Here is a 14,753-nt window from a genome sequence, read left to right as displayed (position 1 = left end):
TGCCTCCTCAGTTAAACTAGAAGCAGCTGGTTGAAGTACGTTTGAAAATGTCTCTAGTCAGTGGTGGTAGATTTTCGTTATAATGATGATGAGCTAAAAGTGAAAGGATTTTGGTGAGGGCTGGGACCCTTTGGCTTCGTAATACAGTAAAACAAATGCTCAGAACTGCACTTGCACTGTAGTGAGGACCTTACTGCAAGGGCAGCTGCTGCTGTTCCTGGGTTAGCTGCCATGACTACTGTCCTGCTGTGAATGCCTGGCCTGAGGGCTCTTGCAGAGAGCTGAACCTCGTTGATATGCTGAGCATCTTTCTGCTGTAGGCAGGAGGGGGCCCTTCCTCGATATCTGCCAGTGTTTACTATTATCATTGTGAGAAAAAATATGCAAATGGTGTTGACAGGTATCTGGAAAGGAAGAAAACCTATTTACCTAGAAGCAGTTGTTTCTTTTACTTCTTCAATTATGTGGTCTTACCTAATGATTCTAATTTTCTTAGTTTCTGCATAGGTTTTATTTCCAGATCTTGTTCAGGGTATGAAATTTTAGAAAGGAATCAGGATAGGGAAAGGGAGGACTTTTAAAATACGTTCTGTGGGAAAACTTTAATCAGTTTACATTAAAAAAAAAATCTTACTACTAGCTACTACACAAAAAAGTGCTTGCAAGAAGGAGTTTCTTTGGATTTCTTGTGAAGTTTTTTAATTTTGTTTCTTTTTAAAGCATATATTTGCTCCAGGACAAGCTGACTTTTTTTTTCTTTTTTTTTTTTAAGCTTTTGAAGTTTTCTTTATTAGGAAATGCCTTTTAGTAAAAGGGGAAGTAGTTTTGGTAACAGTATATTAAAACATTAATATTCAATGCCTTTGAACATAGAAAAACAAACTTGTAGATGCATTATTTTTAAGTGGAAGAAGGATTTTCCCATAAGCAATTAATACAAGAAGCTTTGCCACTTTGGTACTGTTTGTACCTGTTTCTGTCAAAGCCATCAGCATGCACATGAAGTTATAGGTGAAAATACAAGTATTAAATATAAGAGAAGGTGTTTTTGCAGGTAAGCGGCAGTCATTTTTTCCATTTCTGCAACTGAGGTTTCCTGCCATTATTTATATGGGGAATAACTAAAGTACTTGAGAATTGGAATGTTTCTGTCATTATAAAAGAACATATGGTACCCCTGTGAAAGCACAAACTTAATAAGTGTTGCTGACTAACTACAAATTTAGTGTTTGAAAATACTGCATTTATTTATTTTTCTTTGTATATTTTGCTGTCAAGGTGACATGCTTGCAGGACTTTTTTGGAGATGATGATGTCTTCATTGCATGTGGACCTGAGAAGTACCGGTATGCTCAGGATGACTTCGTGTTGGATCACAGCGGTAAGACTGTACATCCTGAACCCACTGAAAGAGTCAACTTCACTGAGATCTCCCTCCACATTCACTCTTCAACAGCTACATGTTTTAGGAAAATATGCATTGGAATATATTTTCCTGTTCATTAAAATGTTTCTCCAAATCATCATCTAACTCCTATATATCTAAAAGTGTCCTAATAAACCTGATTTATTTTCTTGGAAAACAGACAATGTTCCTAAAGTAATATGGAGAAGAATTGAATTTTAAAAGATTCAGTCATGTATCTAAATCGATCTAAAATCCATTAAAAACATTTTCTTTTGATATCTGTGGACTCTGAGAGGGTCTCCATATTGCTGTCTTCATGAAAAATTTCAAAAATCACAGAGGCAGCTGCTCTTTTCAGGTCTTGAAGAATTGTTCTGCTTATTTCACACATTCCAGTCTTCTCTGCTATAGACCACATATTGAGCCAGTTTATATCAGAAGATTTTGGGGGGAGGTTTGGGGGCAGGAGGGGAGGAGGTAAGACAAAGGACTTTGCCGATACTGTCTTCCATTGACAGATCACGGATTTAACTGTTTTGAGAAAGCTATTGATCCATAAAGAGAAAATTTGTAGCATAAATTCAAGAAAAAGCTCTGAACTCTACCAGGGAGTTTTAGAATTGGCTTGGAATATCAAATCATGTAAATCATTCTTTTTCTCCTTGTTTTTTCTGTCTATATTGGTTCAGCTGTAGAATCACACTGACTTCATTTTATTAAAAATGAATCTGTGGTAATGAAAACTTGCCCTGGCAAGAATTATCAAATTATTTGAGGAGAGCTTCGGGTTGTGAATAAGATTTTTTTGCCTTGCTCTCAGGTAACTGAAAGCAAAAGCACGTGCTGTTTTTCTAATTTTTACAAAAGTGATAATTTCATTACAAAATCTTTTGTTGCATCAAAAAATATAGGTATATATCTAACCACAGTGATCCATGTACTTGGATGGTTGGGGGATTCAACTAGCTGCCATTCTACTGTTACTGGCAACATGCTGTTTTTCCAAAACTGCCTGACCATGTTGATTCAAATAGTATAATTGTGACAAGGATGGTGTCTTTTTAACATAGTTTTAAACTAGCTAAGACATAATTTTATTCTCATGCAGGCGTGGGAGAAAGTGGTTGTATTAGCTCACACTGCAAATCCCAGTCTGGGCAAAATCATAATTTCCTTTGCAGATCTTAAGGCCATAAGCTTGCTTTTCCCTTTACACTCTGCACAGACTAATTGGGTTCATCTTCTCACTGAGAACCCAGTGACTGAGGGTGTTTTTCTTTCTTTCTCTCTTCACATTCTTTGGTCCCTGCTTCCTGTAACATTTCTGGATGTCTTAATGAAGAAAAGAAGTTTAAAGAAAGATGTGGACATGACTTGACTGGCAGGGGAGGCATCTCTGCTTAACCAGTTCTGATTTTGACTTGGATTACTTTGACATCATAGTGATAAATAACAGGGAAAGTTAGAAGGGAAATTGATACGATTTGATTGGGAGAGATTTCCAGTGGATGCTAACTGTAGGAATTAAAATGTTTCTAAAATGTCAATACATATATGACTATTGATTCCTTTCCCATTTAGGTTGTGCTTTATTTAATGATACATAGCTGATGGTAAATGGCATGTTGTCTCACCTTTTGGAAACTGTAGGCATTTTTCATATCTTTAAAAAATTGATCAGAATGTCAGTTTCTTGCAAAAGAAGATGAGTTGACCTTGCTGTGCCCTATGTGAAGCTCTCATTACAGCATGCAAGACTTACTGAGCTCTCAGAGGAACCTTGGCATCAGCTGACTCCTTTACTCTTTCAGCTGTGCCTAGGTACAAATTTGAACTGTAGTCATAATCCGATTTCAAGGGATGAAGAAATACTACATTCAAAATATTGCAGCATTTGACCAGCACAAAAAGTTTTGTATGGTATGTGGGTTCAAGTTCTGAGATTCTTTTATAAATTTGTTTCATTCAGGTAGGCAAGAATGTTTAGAAAATACTGATTCATTTTCTGGACAATAAACAGCAACAGCAGGGTTTGGAGGAAGCCTGTATACAGAATTGTTTTCTAAACGCCATCTGTCTGCTTGTAGAATGCCGTGTTATGAAGTCATCTTATTCCCGATCATCTGGCATAAAGAATTCTGGATCCAAAAGTCCAGGACCTTCACGTCGAAGCAAATCACCTGCCTCAGGTACAACTTATAGGAAAGAGCTGAGCACATAAAATATATGGAACTTAAAATTTGCTGAATGGGGTGAAGAAACTCTTGTCTCTATGTAAAATACAAGTGCCATGCTTTGTTTCTTGAAGGGAAAAATACTTACAACAGTTTCTCATAGATTTAGTAGTTATTAATTTATAATAGAATATATATTTAGTTTTGAATCCTGAGAAGAAACAGGCTTCCTATTTTTTTTAATTAACACAAAAAGTTTCCTTTTGTGAACACTAGAATAATTTGTGCTAGTTGTACACTTGAAATACATTTTAAGCATGGCACTTGATTTTCTTTATTATACTCTTTATTAACTACAGGATGGCTATGTGGTTAAACTCATATTCTTTGAACTAAAGTATACCCTTAAGTGTTTTGAATTTGAAAGGTTTTTGCTATATAAGCCAAATATTATCAAAATACAGGATTTTGATGTTTCAAATACTTTTAGGAGCTGTTCTGGAATGTTATTGCCCATTAAAAGAGAAATTCTTTCCTGTGTTTCCTATACTTTCACAGAAATATTCACATTGTGTATTCACCTGCAGTTTGACTGAATACCCTGTGTTTCAAACATTGAGGTTTTTGTGCAAATAAATAGAAAGAAGAAACTTGTTTTTCCTTTTTTAGCTCTGCATTTATTTTCTAAATATAATAAAACTTAATTGATTTTTTTTCCTTAGACCTGGAGAAGTAGCCCTGAAATCAAACCATTGAATATGTAAATATACAATGCTCTGTTCTGGTTGTAACTATGCATGTAAGCCCCTGTGCGTGTATTCAAAACTGCAACATGTTCCATATTCTCATATCCATATCAATATTTGTTTTGCTTAATTGATGCTGGTTAAAGTCATTTTATGTCTTTGAGTTCTTTAAAAGTTGAATATTTATCATCTGTTTATAAAGTTTGACTATTTAACTAAAAGGCTTCAAAGAAGGTTTGCAATAACAACAAAAAGAAAAATGTAGCGTGAAGGGCAAGTTTCACAAATGATCTACATTTCGTGCAATCCTGTTAACTCCAATGAAATTGCATGGGATATCTATCAACAATGAATTTCATCCAGAGTACTTAGAATCAGCGCTGTCATTTCCTTACTTATTTCTACTTGGACACCTCCATTGGTTAGGTTAATTTGAAAATTTTATACAAAGTGTCTGGTATTTATTCTTCTATTTACTTGGCATTTTTTCTCGTGTAGTCTTTAGTTATCTTTATTTACCCTTCTTCCTATCATGCATGTTCAGAGCTGTTTAATAACCTCTCTCCTTAATGTCTTTTTCCTTTGTGTCAAATATATGAGTACAGTAAAGAGGGGTGGCCACTACTCCAGTGCTTATTCTACATCAAAATCCCCAGGTGAGCCATTATTATTATGGCTGTATATCACCAGTGTGTCTCCTTCCTGTCCATTTACCCTTTTCTCTGTATTTGTCAGTGTTTTTAAAGCCTGAAACATACATTTTGTGCTCTGTAAACCAGAGGCATAATGGGTCTAGCTTGCTTGTTAAAACAGATCATCTGGGTGAGATAAGATAAATGATGCTTTATAGTTGTTGGACATTGGCTAATGGTGTCAGTTAGATTTGCAAAGGTACAATTTGACCGCAAGTAGAGGAACATCCTGAGGAGCAGTACATCTGTATTCTAAAACCTATGATAGTAGAAAATTTCAACCAAGGCAGAAAGAGAGGGGTAAGACCTGCTGAAAAAAGCAGTGCAAGAATGTGTACCATAGTTTTGCACTTTAGTTGCAGTTTCTTATATTCCTTTCTTTAATTATGTTATTTCAGCCTAAGTTCTAAAACAACAAAAGGCTCATTTAAACCTTCAGGAAAGTTATCTCTGGCATTGCTCTAAAACACTAAGGCTTTTTTAAGAAACATACTTGCTTTCATTAGCAAAGAAGTTGTGACTTTGGACCATATTTGAATTCAACTTTTTATAAGATACTCACAGGTTTCTCAGTTTTCCATATGCTAAAGAGTTTTAGGCTAATATGTCCTACTTAAGGAACTACAGAGAAGAAAATTATTTTCTATATATTCAACCTGCCCCATACATGTAGAAAGAAACAGGGTCCACATCAAAAGAACTGATACTTAGAAAATAAACTAGAAAGGAAAGTTTTGCCTATAGATTTAGTAAAACAAAAATCAATAGCAATGAACAAGCTTAAGTGCCAAAAATAAATACAGATTGCTTGTATGTTTTCTGAGTAAAAAAAATACTGCTGTCTCAAATAGCAGCTGGCTGACTTCCTATACATGCGAGATTTTTACATATTGGAGGTAGGGCTTTTACTGTTGTTAGAGATGTGTGCCAACTCACATGCAGTCAATCATAGGAAACATTGGACAAACCATATCTACAGACAGCTCTTTTAAATAGGCTTCTCAGCAGAATGTGCCACTTGGCATAAAATCATAGAAGGATACAGGCTGGAAGGGAACTGTGGAGGTCATCGAGTCGAACCCCTGGCTTGGAGCACTGCACTTGTACACCAAGCGCATCTAAGAATCTTAGTAAAGAGTTAAAGTACTGTGAGTGTACGCTGGGAGGCTCTTCCTTGCACAATTAGGATTATGTTAAACACCCAGTTTAGTGGGTCTGTCCATGCTTAAAAAGATGGTAGTGACTTAGAGACAGTAACTAAGGATGCGTCATAGTGTAGGCCTTGATGGTCATGTTCAGGAAAGAATGACCTTTCTATGAGCTGTATAAAGTGAATTTGTGAATAATTGGATTTTTGCTCTTGTAGTAATAGTTGGTCATTTGGAGGCAGATTCTTCTATGGAAACATCTGATTTTTGTTCATGAACTAGCCTCTTTACAGCTCAGAACTGTTTCTGATGCCTAAAGTAAATTGTGTATGACCTTCCAAGAAGCAGAAAACAGTAAGTGAGCATTCAGTAACCCTGTTCATCTTCATACCAGCAAAGTCGTTATAAAATAAGGAAGCATTGTTTTGCTGAGTTTAAAGAAAGGTATCTAAAACAAAGTGATGAGATGCAGTGTTTTTATAGGGCTAGCAGAAGGAACTCATGCTCCTAAAGCCTTTCATCTTCTTAAAAAACTTAAACCGAAGTAAGTTGCCTATTGTTTTGAATGGCAACCCTTGTTAAAGTAAAAAAAAAAAAATTCCAATAACTTCAGTAGAAAAGAGTAAGCTCTTAGTCCAGAAAAAGATCTGGGAATGTAAATCCAAGCCATCAGATTTCATGATAGATTTACTCTGTAGCTAAATGGTAATTAATTGTATCTTAACATCACACATCAGGGGGAGAAAGATTGTTGTGAACAACAGGGATGTGTGGAAGTTGCAATGCAGTCAGCCTGGCCTACTGACAGATTGACTGTTCAAGTAGTAAAAATAGTAGTTAGAAGGAGTGTTTAGCACTCAGAAAATTTTAGGGTTCTAAGTTAACAGACACTTGTAAAATAAGCTCAAAAGCACTAGTTAAGAAGTGAGACATAACCCATGACAGACTTTTGTATGTGTAAAGGAGATGTGGAGGTGTAATCACTGTTTACTTGGAAGCTAAATTTCCATTTGGCAGGTTGCTTCCCCCCCCCCTTTCTTAAAAAAAGGGTTCTTCAGTGTGAATCAGCTATGGAACCTTTTTAGCTCTTAAATTTCTGCCTAGTGTTTTCCTCTACTGGGAAAAATGAGGTTTGGCTAGAGAGAAAATACGTTGCTTCATTTAATATGGACTTTTTTTATCCCATTTGCATAATAAAATTTATCAGTTTGGGTTTTTTTAGGAAAATACAAGGACTGACCTAAGTGCCATTCAAGTCATCAGAGATATAGCAGAAGTTGTATCAGGTCTCTGAAAAACTGGAGTTAAAATGAATGAACTCTTGAAATCAAAGGGGAGAGTATTGTATGTTTTTGCAGACACTCTGACTTCTTGGAAGTTCTGAAATGACCTACTAACTTGTAACTGGGGGGGTTTCCCCTACATCAGTTTTTTTTCTGAACTACTTTTCAAGCTCTGTGTCAACCAACCAGCTCATGTTTCTTGTTTGTTTTTTGTATAAAAATACTTGTGTTTTGGGAAACATTCTACCTAAAAAGTAATGTGTTGATCCAAAAAGGGGAGATGGAGAGACAAATGTTTGTATCTGTGAACACCTTCTTTCTTCATGTTTTATTGGGTGATATTCACATTAAATGATGGAATTAAAACAGACTGTGGTCATTCTTTGTCCCAAGCTCTTGCAATGGAGAAGGAGAAAGTAGGCCTTTTTAAGCCCTCAAATGACAATGAGATATATGTGTGTCATCTTGATCATAATATATCCAGCCATTTGAGCAGTTGTGTGGTATGAGAGCATGTAATTTATTCTTAAATGCTTTGAGTCTGTTTTGATCTTCATATGCAGACTTAAGTGATACTTAATCAGAGAGGCACATTAGGTTTAAAAGCAAGTTAGTTTTTCCTTTTGCTCATCATTTCTTTCCTTTGTTTGCTTTCATTGCCTTGGCCAGTTAATGGAACACCAAGCAGTCAGTTATCCACTCCAAAATCTACCAAGTCCTCGAGTTCTTCACCAACCAGTCCAGGAAGCTTTCGTGGACTCAAGGTGAGTACCAGAACCATCAAAAGAACTGAATTTGTTATTCATTGAATGAAGTGTTACAGTGGTGCTCCAGAATTAATAACTAACTAAATAAATGGGGTTCTAATTCTGTAGGGCAGCCTTGCTAGTATGATTGTTGAGTTGAAGTGGAAAAGAGATCTGAAAAAAGGTGTTTGTTTGTTTTTTGTTTTTTTTTTTGGTTTGCAGGGTGGAACCCTCAGCTTAGGGAAGGAGAGTGATGGTAGCTTGAATTTGCCAGTTTGTCCTTCAGATTTTTGTTTCTTGGACCGGAAAAATCCCCCAAGTAATTTATGCTCTTTTAGCCTATATAAATGTAGTATCCTCTTCTGTATGCCTTACACTCTGTAGCATTGCCCCAAATTTCCTCTGAAGCGCCCTTCTTCATTTTGTGGCACACCACTTCATGCAATTTACTGCCTGAAAGCAGTAAGCATGTGAGAGGCTCCTTTGTGAGCAACCTGACATCTGGCTGAGATTTTTCTCTGTGGTGCACCAGGGGAATTCTCTTCCTTTCCCGCTTAAGAAATGGTAGCATTTGCAGTTCTTAGAGGCTGTTCTGTGCCTTTTGCTTGGTAAAACAAAAGGAAAGGTTTGGAGCAGAACAGAGTATCTTACTGCTACATTCTTGCAGTTGTCCTTCAAAGGAGAATTTTCTTATGATATCATCAATTGCAGCCTTTCTGGAAGCACGCTGGAGGATTTTCTCTCCAATTATTCTGATGAAGTAATAGCTCCCCTTGGTGAACAAAACAGTTGTGAAGAGGCTGCATAATTTTATGGAAAACTGTTATCTCAATTAAGAGACCAGCAAAAGGACGTGATTAGAATAGTATTTAGATTTGGGTTTTGACATGCTAATTGTTACTGAGTCTTTGTCCGTTTTGCCTGGAGTATTGCATGTGTTTCTGCAGGCTTCTGTGATAATCCTGAGAAAAAGATTTTGATCTTTGATAAATTCTAATATATTTTTAGTTGTTTGGTACATGGTGTCGATCTCTGCCATATGTCACTGAGTTCTACCATTGTAGACCGTAGATTGGTCTTTCCCTGTATCCTCTGCCTTGACAACAGACTTCTGTAATGCACATTCAAGAGCAATAATAACATTGCTGATGTTGAAAGTTAGAGTTACATATTTTAGAATTTGTCTGGACAGCTCTCCAATAAGATTTACAGTAGAGGACACCAAAATCATTGGACTTGAGGCTCTCTTCTTGGCTGGTCTGAAGCTATATTTAACAGATGCTCTTTTTGTCTTTCTTTAATGAAATTACAATTTTAGAAACCAGAAAATTTGGTTCTTTTTTTCTCATGCTTTCCCATCTGCTTTTAGCAGATTAAAGCTCCATTAAGACAGAGATAATTCTTATAGTAACAAGCCATTTTCAGGGAAGTGAACATGTCATCTTTCCCCTTCACTGTCAGTTTCACTGAAGTAGGCTGTTGTGCTTTTTCATTTTGGAATTTAATTGATGCTGGGTACTAATGGGTTTTCATGTCAAATAAGTCATCCCTATATGACCAAAGGGCTGGAAAACAGCAAAAAGAAATGAATCATCTCATATCTAACGTGTGTTACTGAAGTAGTGACTACCTCTGGCTTTATCCCACTGGCATGCATCTGTTTAGTAGGAGGATCCCAGCTGTGCTCCTGAGACTAAAGATAGATAAAGTAATCTGGTGAATGTCAGGACAGGTTCCAAAAGGAATGAGTGCACTTTGCAATGACCGTTTTTTTCTTGGATATGTTCTAGCAGTCATGACTGTTTGGGAACAGTATCCTGCTAAGTATGAGTGAAATTCAAAGAAATCAACATCAAACCAGTAACAGGGAGGCATGGTTTTAAGGGAAACCAGAATCTTAAGAAACCTACTTTTGTTTTTGTAGGATTGATCTTGGCCTGTCTGATGAGGAAAACTGAGGGAAGGCAGAGAGCAGTTTTATTATTTTTAGGTTATTGCTTTTCAAAGTTAAGAGTTCCCTGTTGATAAGACCACATCACTGCACAGACAAGTAGTCTGGACTCCTGGTCTTGTATAAAGAAGGTGCCACGACTGCAGCTGAATAAATATCATGGATATAAACACCATGGCAGACAATGAAAAAATAAAGTATATTTCTGATTTTGCTGGCTTTTGAAATGCAATATTTTGGCTGTGCTGTTGTGTAGAAAGCCTATATGTTTATTTTTGTAGGGTATGAAACAGGAACACCTAGGAAAATGTTAAAATAAAAATATGATTGTATATGAACAAGGGGCAGCTTGATAGTGGTGTCTTTTTTTTTGTTTGGAATACTGAAAATAAACTCTCTTATGGTATTTTTTTTGTTCTTAGAAGTTTTAGGAAAGCTAATAACACAAGTATATTTAATCTGTAAGTCAGAAAAAGAGGTTGTGGTCCTACAAGAATGGCAGATTAAAAGGCAGGCCCCTCTTTCTCTAAGTTTGTTCGTGTTCTATGAAGAAAATAAATTTCCTGTTATTTTATTGATAAAATAGTTAACTTGCCTTGTAGGAGAATCTGATCTTGCATAATTACTGTGTGTTCTTTTTGTTGGGAAAAGGGAACAAATCGGGGTTGATTTTTCTGTTCGCTGTAAAGAGCAGACCATCAGAGCAGCTGCACACAAAACTCCTTAAAAACCTGTGTTCTTCTGATTGCCAGAGCAAAATATGTGCAACCATAGGCTAGAAGCTGGCTAATAGAAGTGAAGATGAATGTAGAGCTTGTGATAATCCTTGTCGTCAAAGCAGTAAACTAGCAAAAAATACCAAATGCAACACCAATCTTTTTCTCAGTCTCAGACATTGAGTCTTGCATCATATTCTCTGCATGCCACTTCTTTTAAAGCGAAACCTTTTCAGTCCCCAAGAATTCCTTCTCCTTCACAACACTAGATCAGTAGAAGTGKTACGCTCAGAAACAGAAAACTCCTTGCAGGAAATAACTCCTGATGAACAGCTTATCTTTTAAGAGAAGGGCTTTTCTTCTGCCCTTTTTAGCTCTTTCATCCAGAATCTCTTTGTGCTACTAATTGTTCAGTACTGTAAGCCAGTGCGCCAGGTTAGGCCTGTCCAAGATCCTTGCCTTGCAGAAACATTTAAAAAAATTGTATTGGAGTCTGAGATGACATTGAAGTCATAGGAATTTAACCTCAGCAATGGCTATAGGATCTTTCTGCAACCCCTTTCATTCCAGTAAGGAACAAGTACAGATGACATGATGTCATGTCTTTTGAGTGTAGTTGAGTAAATAAATAAGGATACACCTTAAAGCAGCACACACAGTTGCATGCTACTAGGTATTTTTATTGAAAGTTGTTTATTTTTAACCTCACAGTTTTAGCCCGTTATTAAGCATTTCACTTCACAGAGGGTTTGTTTCAAGGCAAGTATTTAAATATGAAAGGTAACAAGCACGGACATAAATGACTTCTCTGTACAATATGCTTTTCTGGATGAGTGGGCTGTGTTTTTTTATTTTTCTTTTAGCTTTTCCACAGATATTAGAATTTGCTCATAGATTAGTACATTAGGTGACACAGGACAAATGATTGAGAAGAGACTTTTTGCTGTTCTAGGCAAGTGACAGTTGAAAAGTATAGCCCTTTTTTTTTGGCTCTAAGAGAGCGTTTATAGACCTAGATATATAATGCTGTTAGGGGTACTTTGACTCTAACTCTTCTGGTATATCTGTTACTAAGTATCATTTGTACTATAAAAGTCTAATTCCCAATTTGAAACTGTTAATCAAACCATCCAGGGCATTCTAGGAAGAAACGATTAAAATATGAGACCTTGAAAAGTGGTGTTGTAATTTCCTTGTGCCTATTTGGATGTGTTTTGATGTCCCCTCTTGAAATTAAGTACCATGAAAGTCTAGACATCTTTTCCAAAAAAAAAAAAAAAAAATACAAATAAAGAAGCTTTACAGTTGAGGCATTTCTTGGAATCCCAATTATGCTAAAGAGCGTTGTGCTTGATTTTGCCTCAGTAAGACTTTTTCAATTGATTGGCCAAATGACCAAAGTGAAAGGGTATTAAAAGCTGATCCAACAAATCACTTAAGCACTTGCTTAACTTTAAGCTATTGAGTAGCCCCTTTTACTTCAATGAGACTGTTAATGTACTTGAAGCTAAACATGTGCTTAAGTGATTTGATGGATTAAAGACTTCATCAAGGCTTTAATGTCTTCAATTTTGCACACATGCACTCCCGTTAGCAAGTTGTATATTAAAAATATTTGCATAGAATTATCCAACCTAGTGACACAGAGGAATTCTTTATTTCCCTTGCCCTTGGTAATTTACAGTTCAGCACCTTTATTGCTCGTACAATGGATAGAAAGAGACAGCTAATCTGTGCTGGTGTGGAAACTGAGGTATGGCACTTAGTATTAAGTCCACTCATTATCTGGCTAAAAACTTTACATAATATGATGCAACTAAAAATCTCTTCAGAAAAAGGGTAATCTTTATGTGGTTCTTCAGTGTTTCTGGAGCAGTACACCAAAATGCGTGCCATAGTATCTTTGCAATACCATGAATGTTTTTGGCTATTGTATTGTTACAAGTAACTCTACAGTATCATTAGGTTACTAGCAGAGTTTGGGTATCACTTGAAAACTGTAGAGGTGTTGTATATTGTTTCTGTCATACAGATTATGTTAGTATTGAACATTATAAATGACTGACCATATCTCACTGGAAATACTGAATATTTAAATACCATTTCATTTATTTTTTTCAAATGTCCTTTTGCCCTTCCTGATCACAGCTTTTCAAGATTAATTACACTGAAACTGTGAAGGAGGTCCCAAATTTCAGAGAATACTTCTGCAAACAGTTATTTCAAAATTTCAGTAGAATATTTATGGTCTACAGTTAGATTAATCAGCAATTTTAGTGTTTTCATGAAGACAAAGAAAGATATGATTTGAGAATATCAAGGAATTTTTCTGAAGCTGTAAGAGTTCACACTCTCTYCTAAACTCTCAGGTGAAAGATTATCCCAGCAATGCCAAAACAGAACTGGAGGAAAAGTTAACAATATTAGACAGACTTGTTCTCAGTTTGGCTAGGTGCACTTTGAGGGTATTGCAGGACCTCAAAATAATAACAATAATGTTTGCATGGCGTCCCATATTTCTGCCTGGAATTTCCCAGAAAGGGTTGAGTGTGCACATGCACACAGATACATGTACTTACGTACCATACAGTTCAGAGCCTGTTTAGCACATTATGAATGCGCTGGAGCACAAGGACAGCAGACTTAGTGTACCTCAGTCATAGTATGCAGGTGCTGTGCAACCATAACAGGTCTGACTGATGTCCAGTAATTGTTTGAACATGACCGTTTGTACAGGACTTTTATATGCCTGGCAATCTGATGACAAAAGTCATCCTTTTCTATCCAAGCATGCAAAAAGGACAGACACAGGGGAACCTTCAGGTGGGAAGCTATAATGGTACAGAAAAGCAAGTGCCGTAGAAAGCACCATCACATATAACTGCCAAGAGATCAGTTATTCCCTTCAATACGACAACAACCCAAAACATTTAAACCAATATTTGTGTCATGGGCAATTAACCCAATCCTGGACAGAGTTTTGTCGCATAAGATAGCATTCCACTTAGAGAGAATATGGAATTATATCCATAAATCCTTCCTCACACCCTCATGATGCAAAAAATAAAATTCCACCAGATGTGTAGTTATCTGGAATTACCTTCTTATCTCCTTCCACATTTATATTTTAAATACAAGCACTAGGTTTACTTTTTTTCAGCTATATTGTACCATTTTGACTCAAAAGATTTATTAAAAAATTTTTGCTACTGACCAGTTGATATAACTTAATTAAAATGAAGACTGTCAAGATTCTGCTTTTTCATTCCCAAATCAGAGACTTGGACTCTGAACCAGATTTTAAGTGACACTTGGGCCACTCTCTCCGTACTATTTAAACAACACCTTACATTTGTGTGCCCATTTCAGTTCATGCTCTTGGATTCTGTACTGGTTTAAAGGGTTTTATGGTTTTTGTTTGATCTTTCTGTATGTTTTCAGTTTTTATTATTAACTTAAAAGGAGAAAACCCAAGACACACAGTATCTGTCAGGATGCAGCTGTCTGGCATGATATACATTGGATACTTCAGATTTTAAAAAAAGAATCCCACACTGCAGTGTTGGATATTTTTCTCTTATATGTTAGAAATAGAAGCTTTACAGTGAATGAAGTCGTAATAGTTTAGTGGGTCATTAAACACATTTTGTACAGGGGGATTTTCCTGTGGACAGACTTGATATTAGTCATACAGAATTTAGATTTTCTCTGTAGAGCATAGTTTCTTTGCACTATTTTTGTTTCAAACCTTTTAAAATGCAAGTAGTAACTTGTATGATATGGATGATATAGCTTGATATATCAAATGATACAGCTTGAGAGGATTCTAGAAACCTGTTTTACTATAAAAGAATTTAATTCCTTTAAATAGGTTTGAAGATAGTTTTGC

General features: G+C 36.1%; 1 protein-coding gene across 1 annotated transcript in view; it reads left to right on the top strand.

Annotated features, from left to right (window-relative positions):
- Positions 1-14,753, top strand: part of DCLK2 (doublecortin like kinase 2) — an 87,979-nt gene that overhangs the window by 42,765 nt on the left and 30,461 nt on the right. Inside the window, exons 3-7 of the mRNA XM_026087537.1 lie at positions 1,279-1,381; positions 3,496-3,597; positions 4,934-4,984; positions 8,121-8,215; positions 12,459-12,461. Of these exons, the coding sequence (XP_025943322.1) occupies positions 1,279-1,381; positions 3,496-3,597; positions 4,934-4,984; positions 8,121-8,215; positions 12,459-12,461 (354 nt within the window). The remainder of the gene's footprint in view (positions 1-1,278; positions 1,382-3,495; positions 3,598-4,933; positions 4,985-8,120; positions 8,216-12,458; positions 12,462-14,753) is intronic.

The sequence above is a fragment of the Apteryx rowi genome, unplaced genomic scaffold (assembly GCF_003343035.1).
Source record: "Apteryx rowi isolate R43461 unplaced genomic scaffold, aptRow1 scaffold_72, whole genome shotgun sequence".
Classification (NCBI taxonomy): domain Eukaryota; kingdom Metazoa; phylum Chordata; class Aves; order Apterygiformes; family Apterygidae; genus Apteryx; species Apteryx rowi.
The sequence above is the reverse complement of the archived record's forward strand: the minus strand, read 5'-3'. Positions and strand labels throughout refer to the sequence as shown.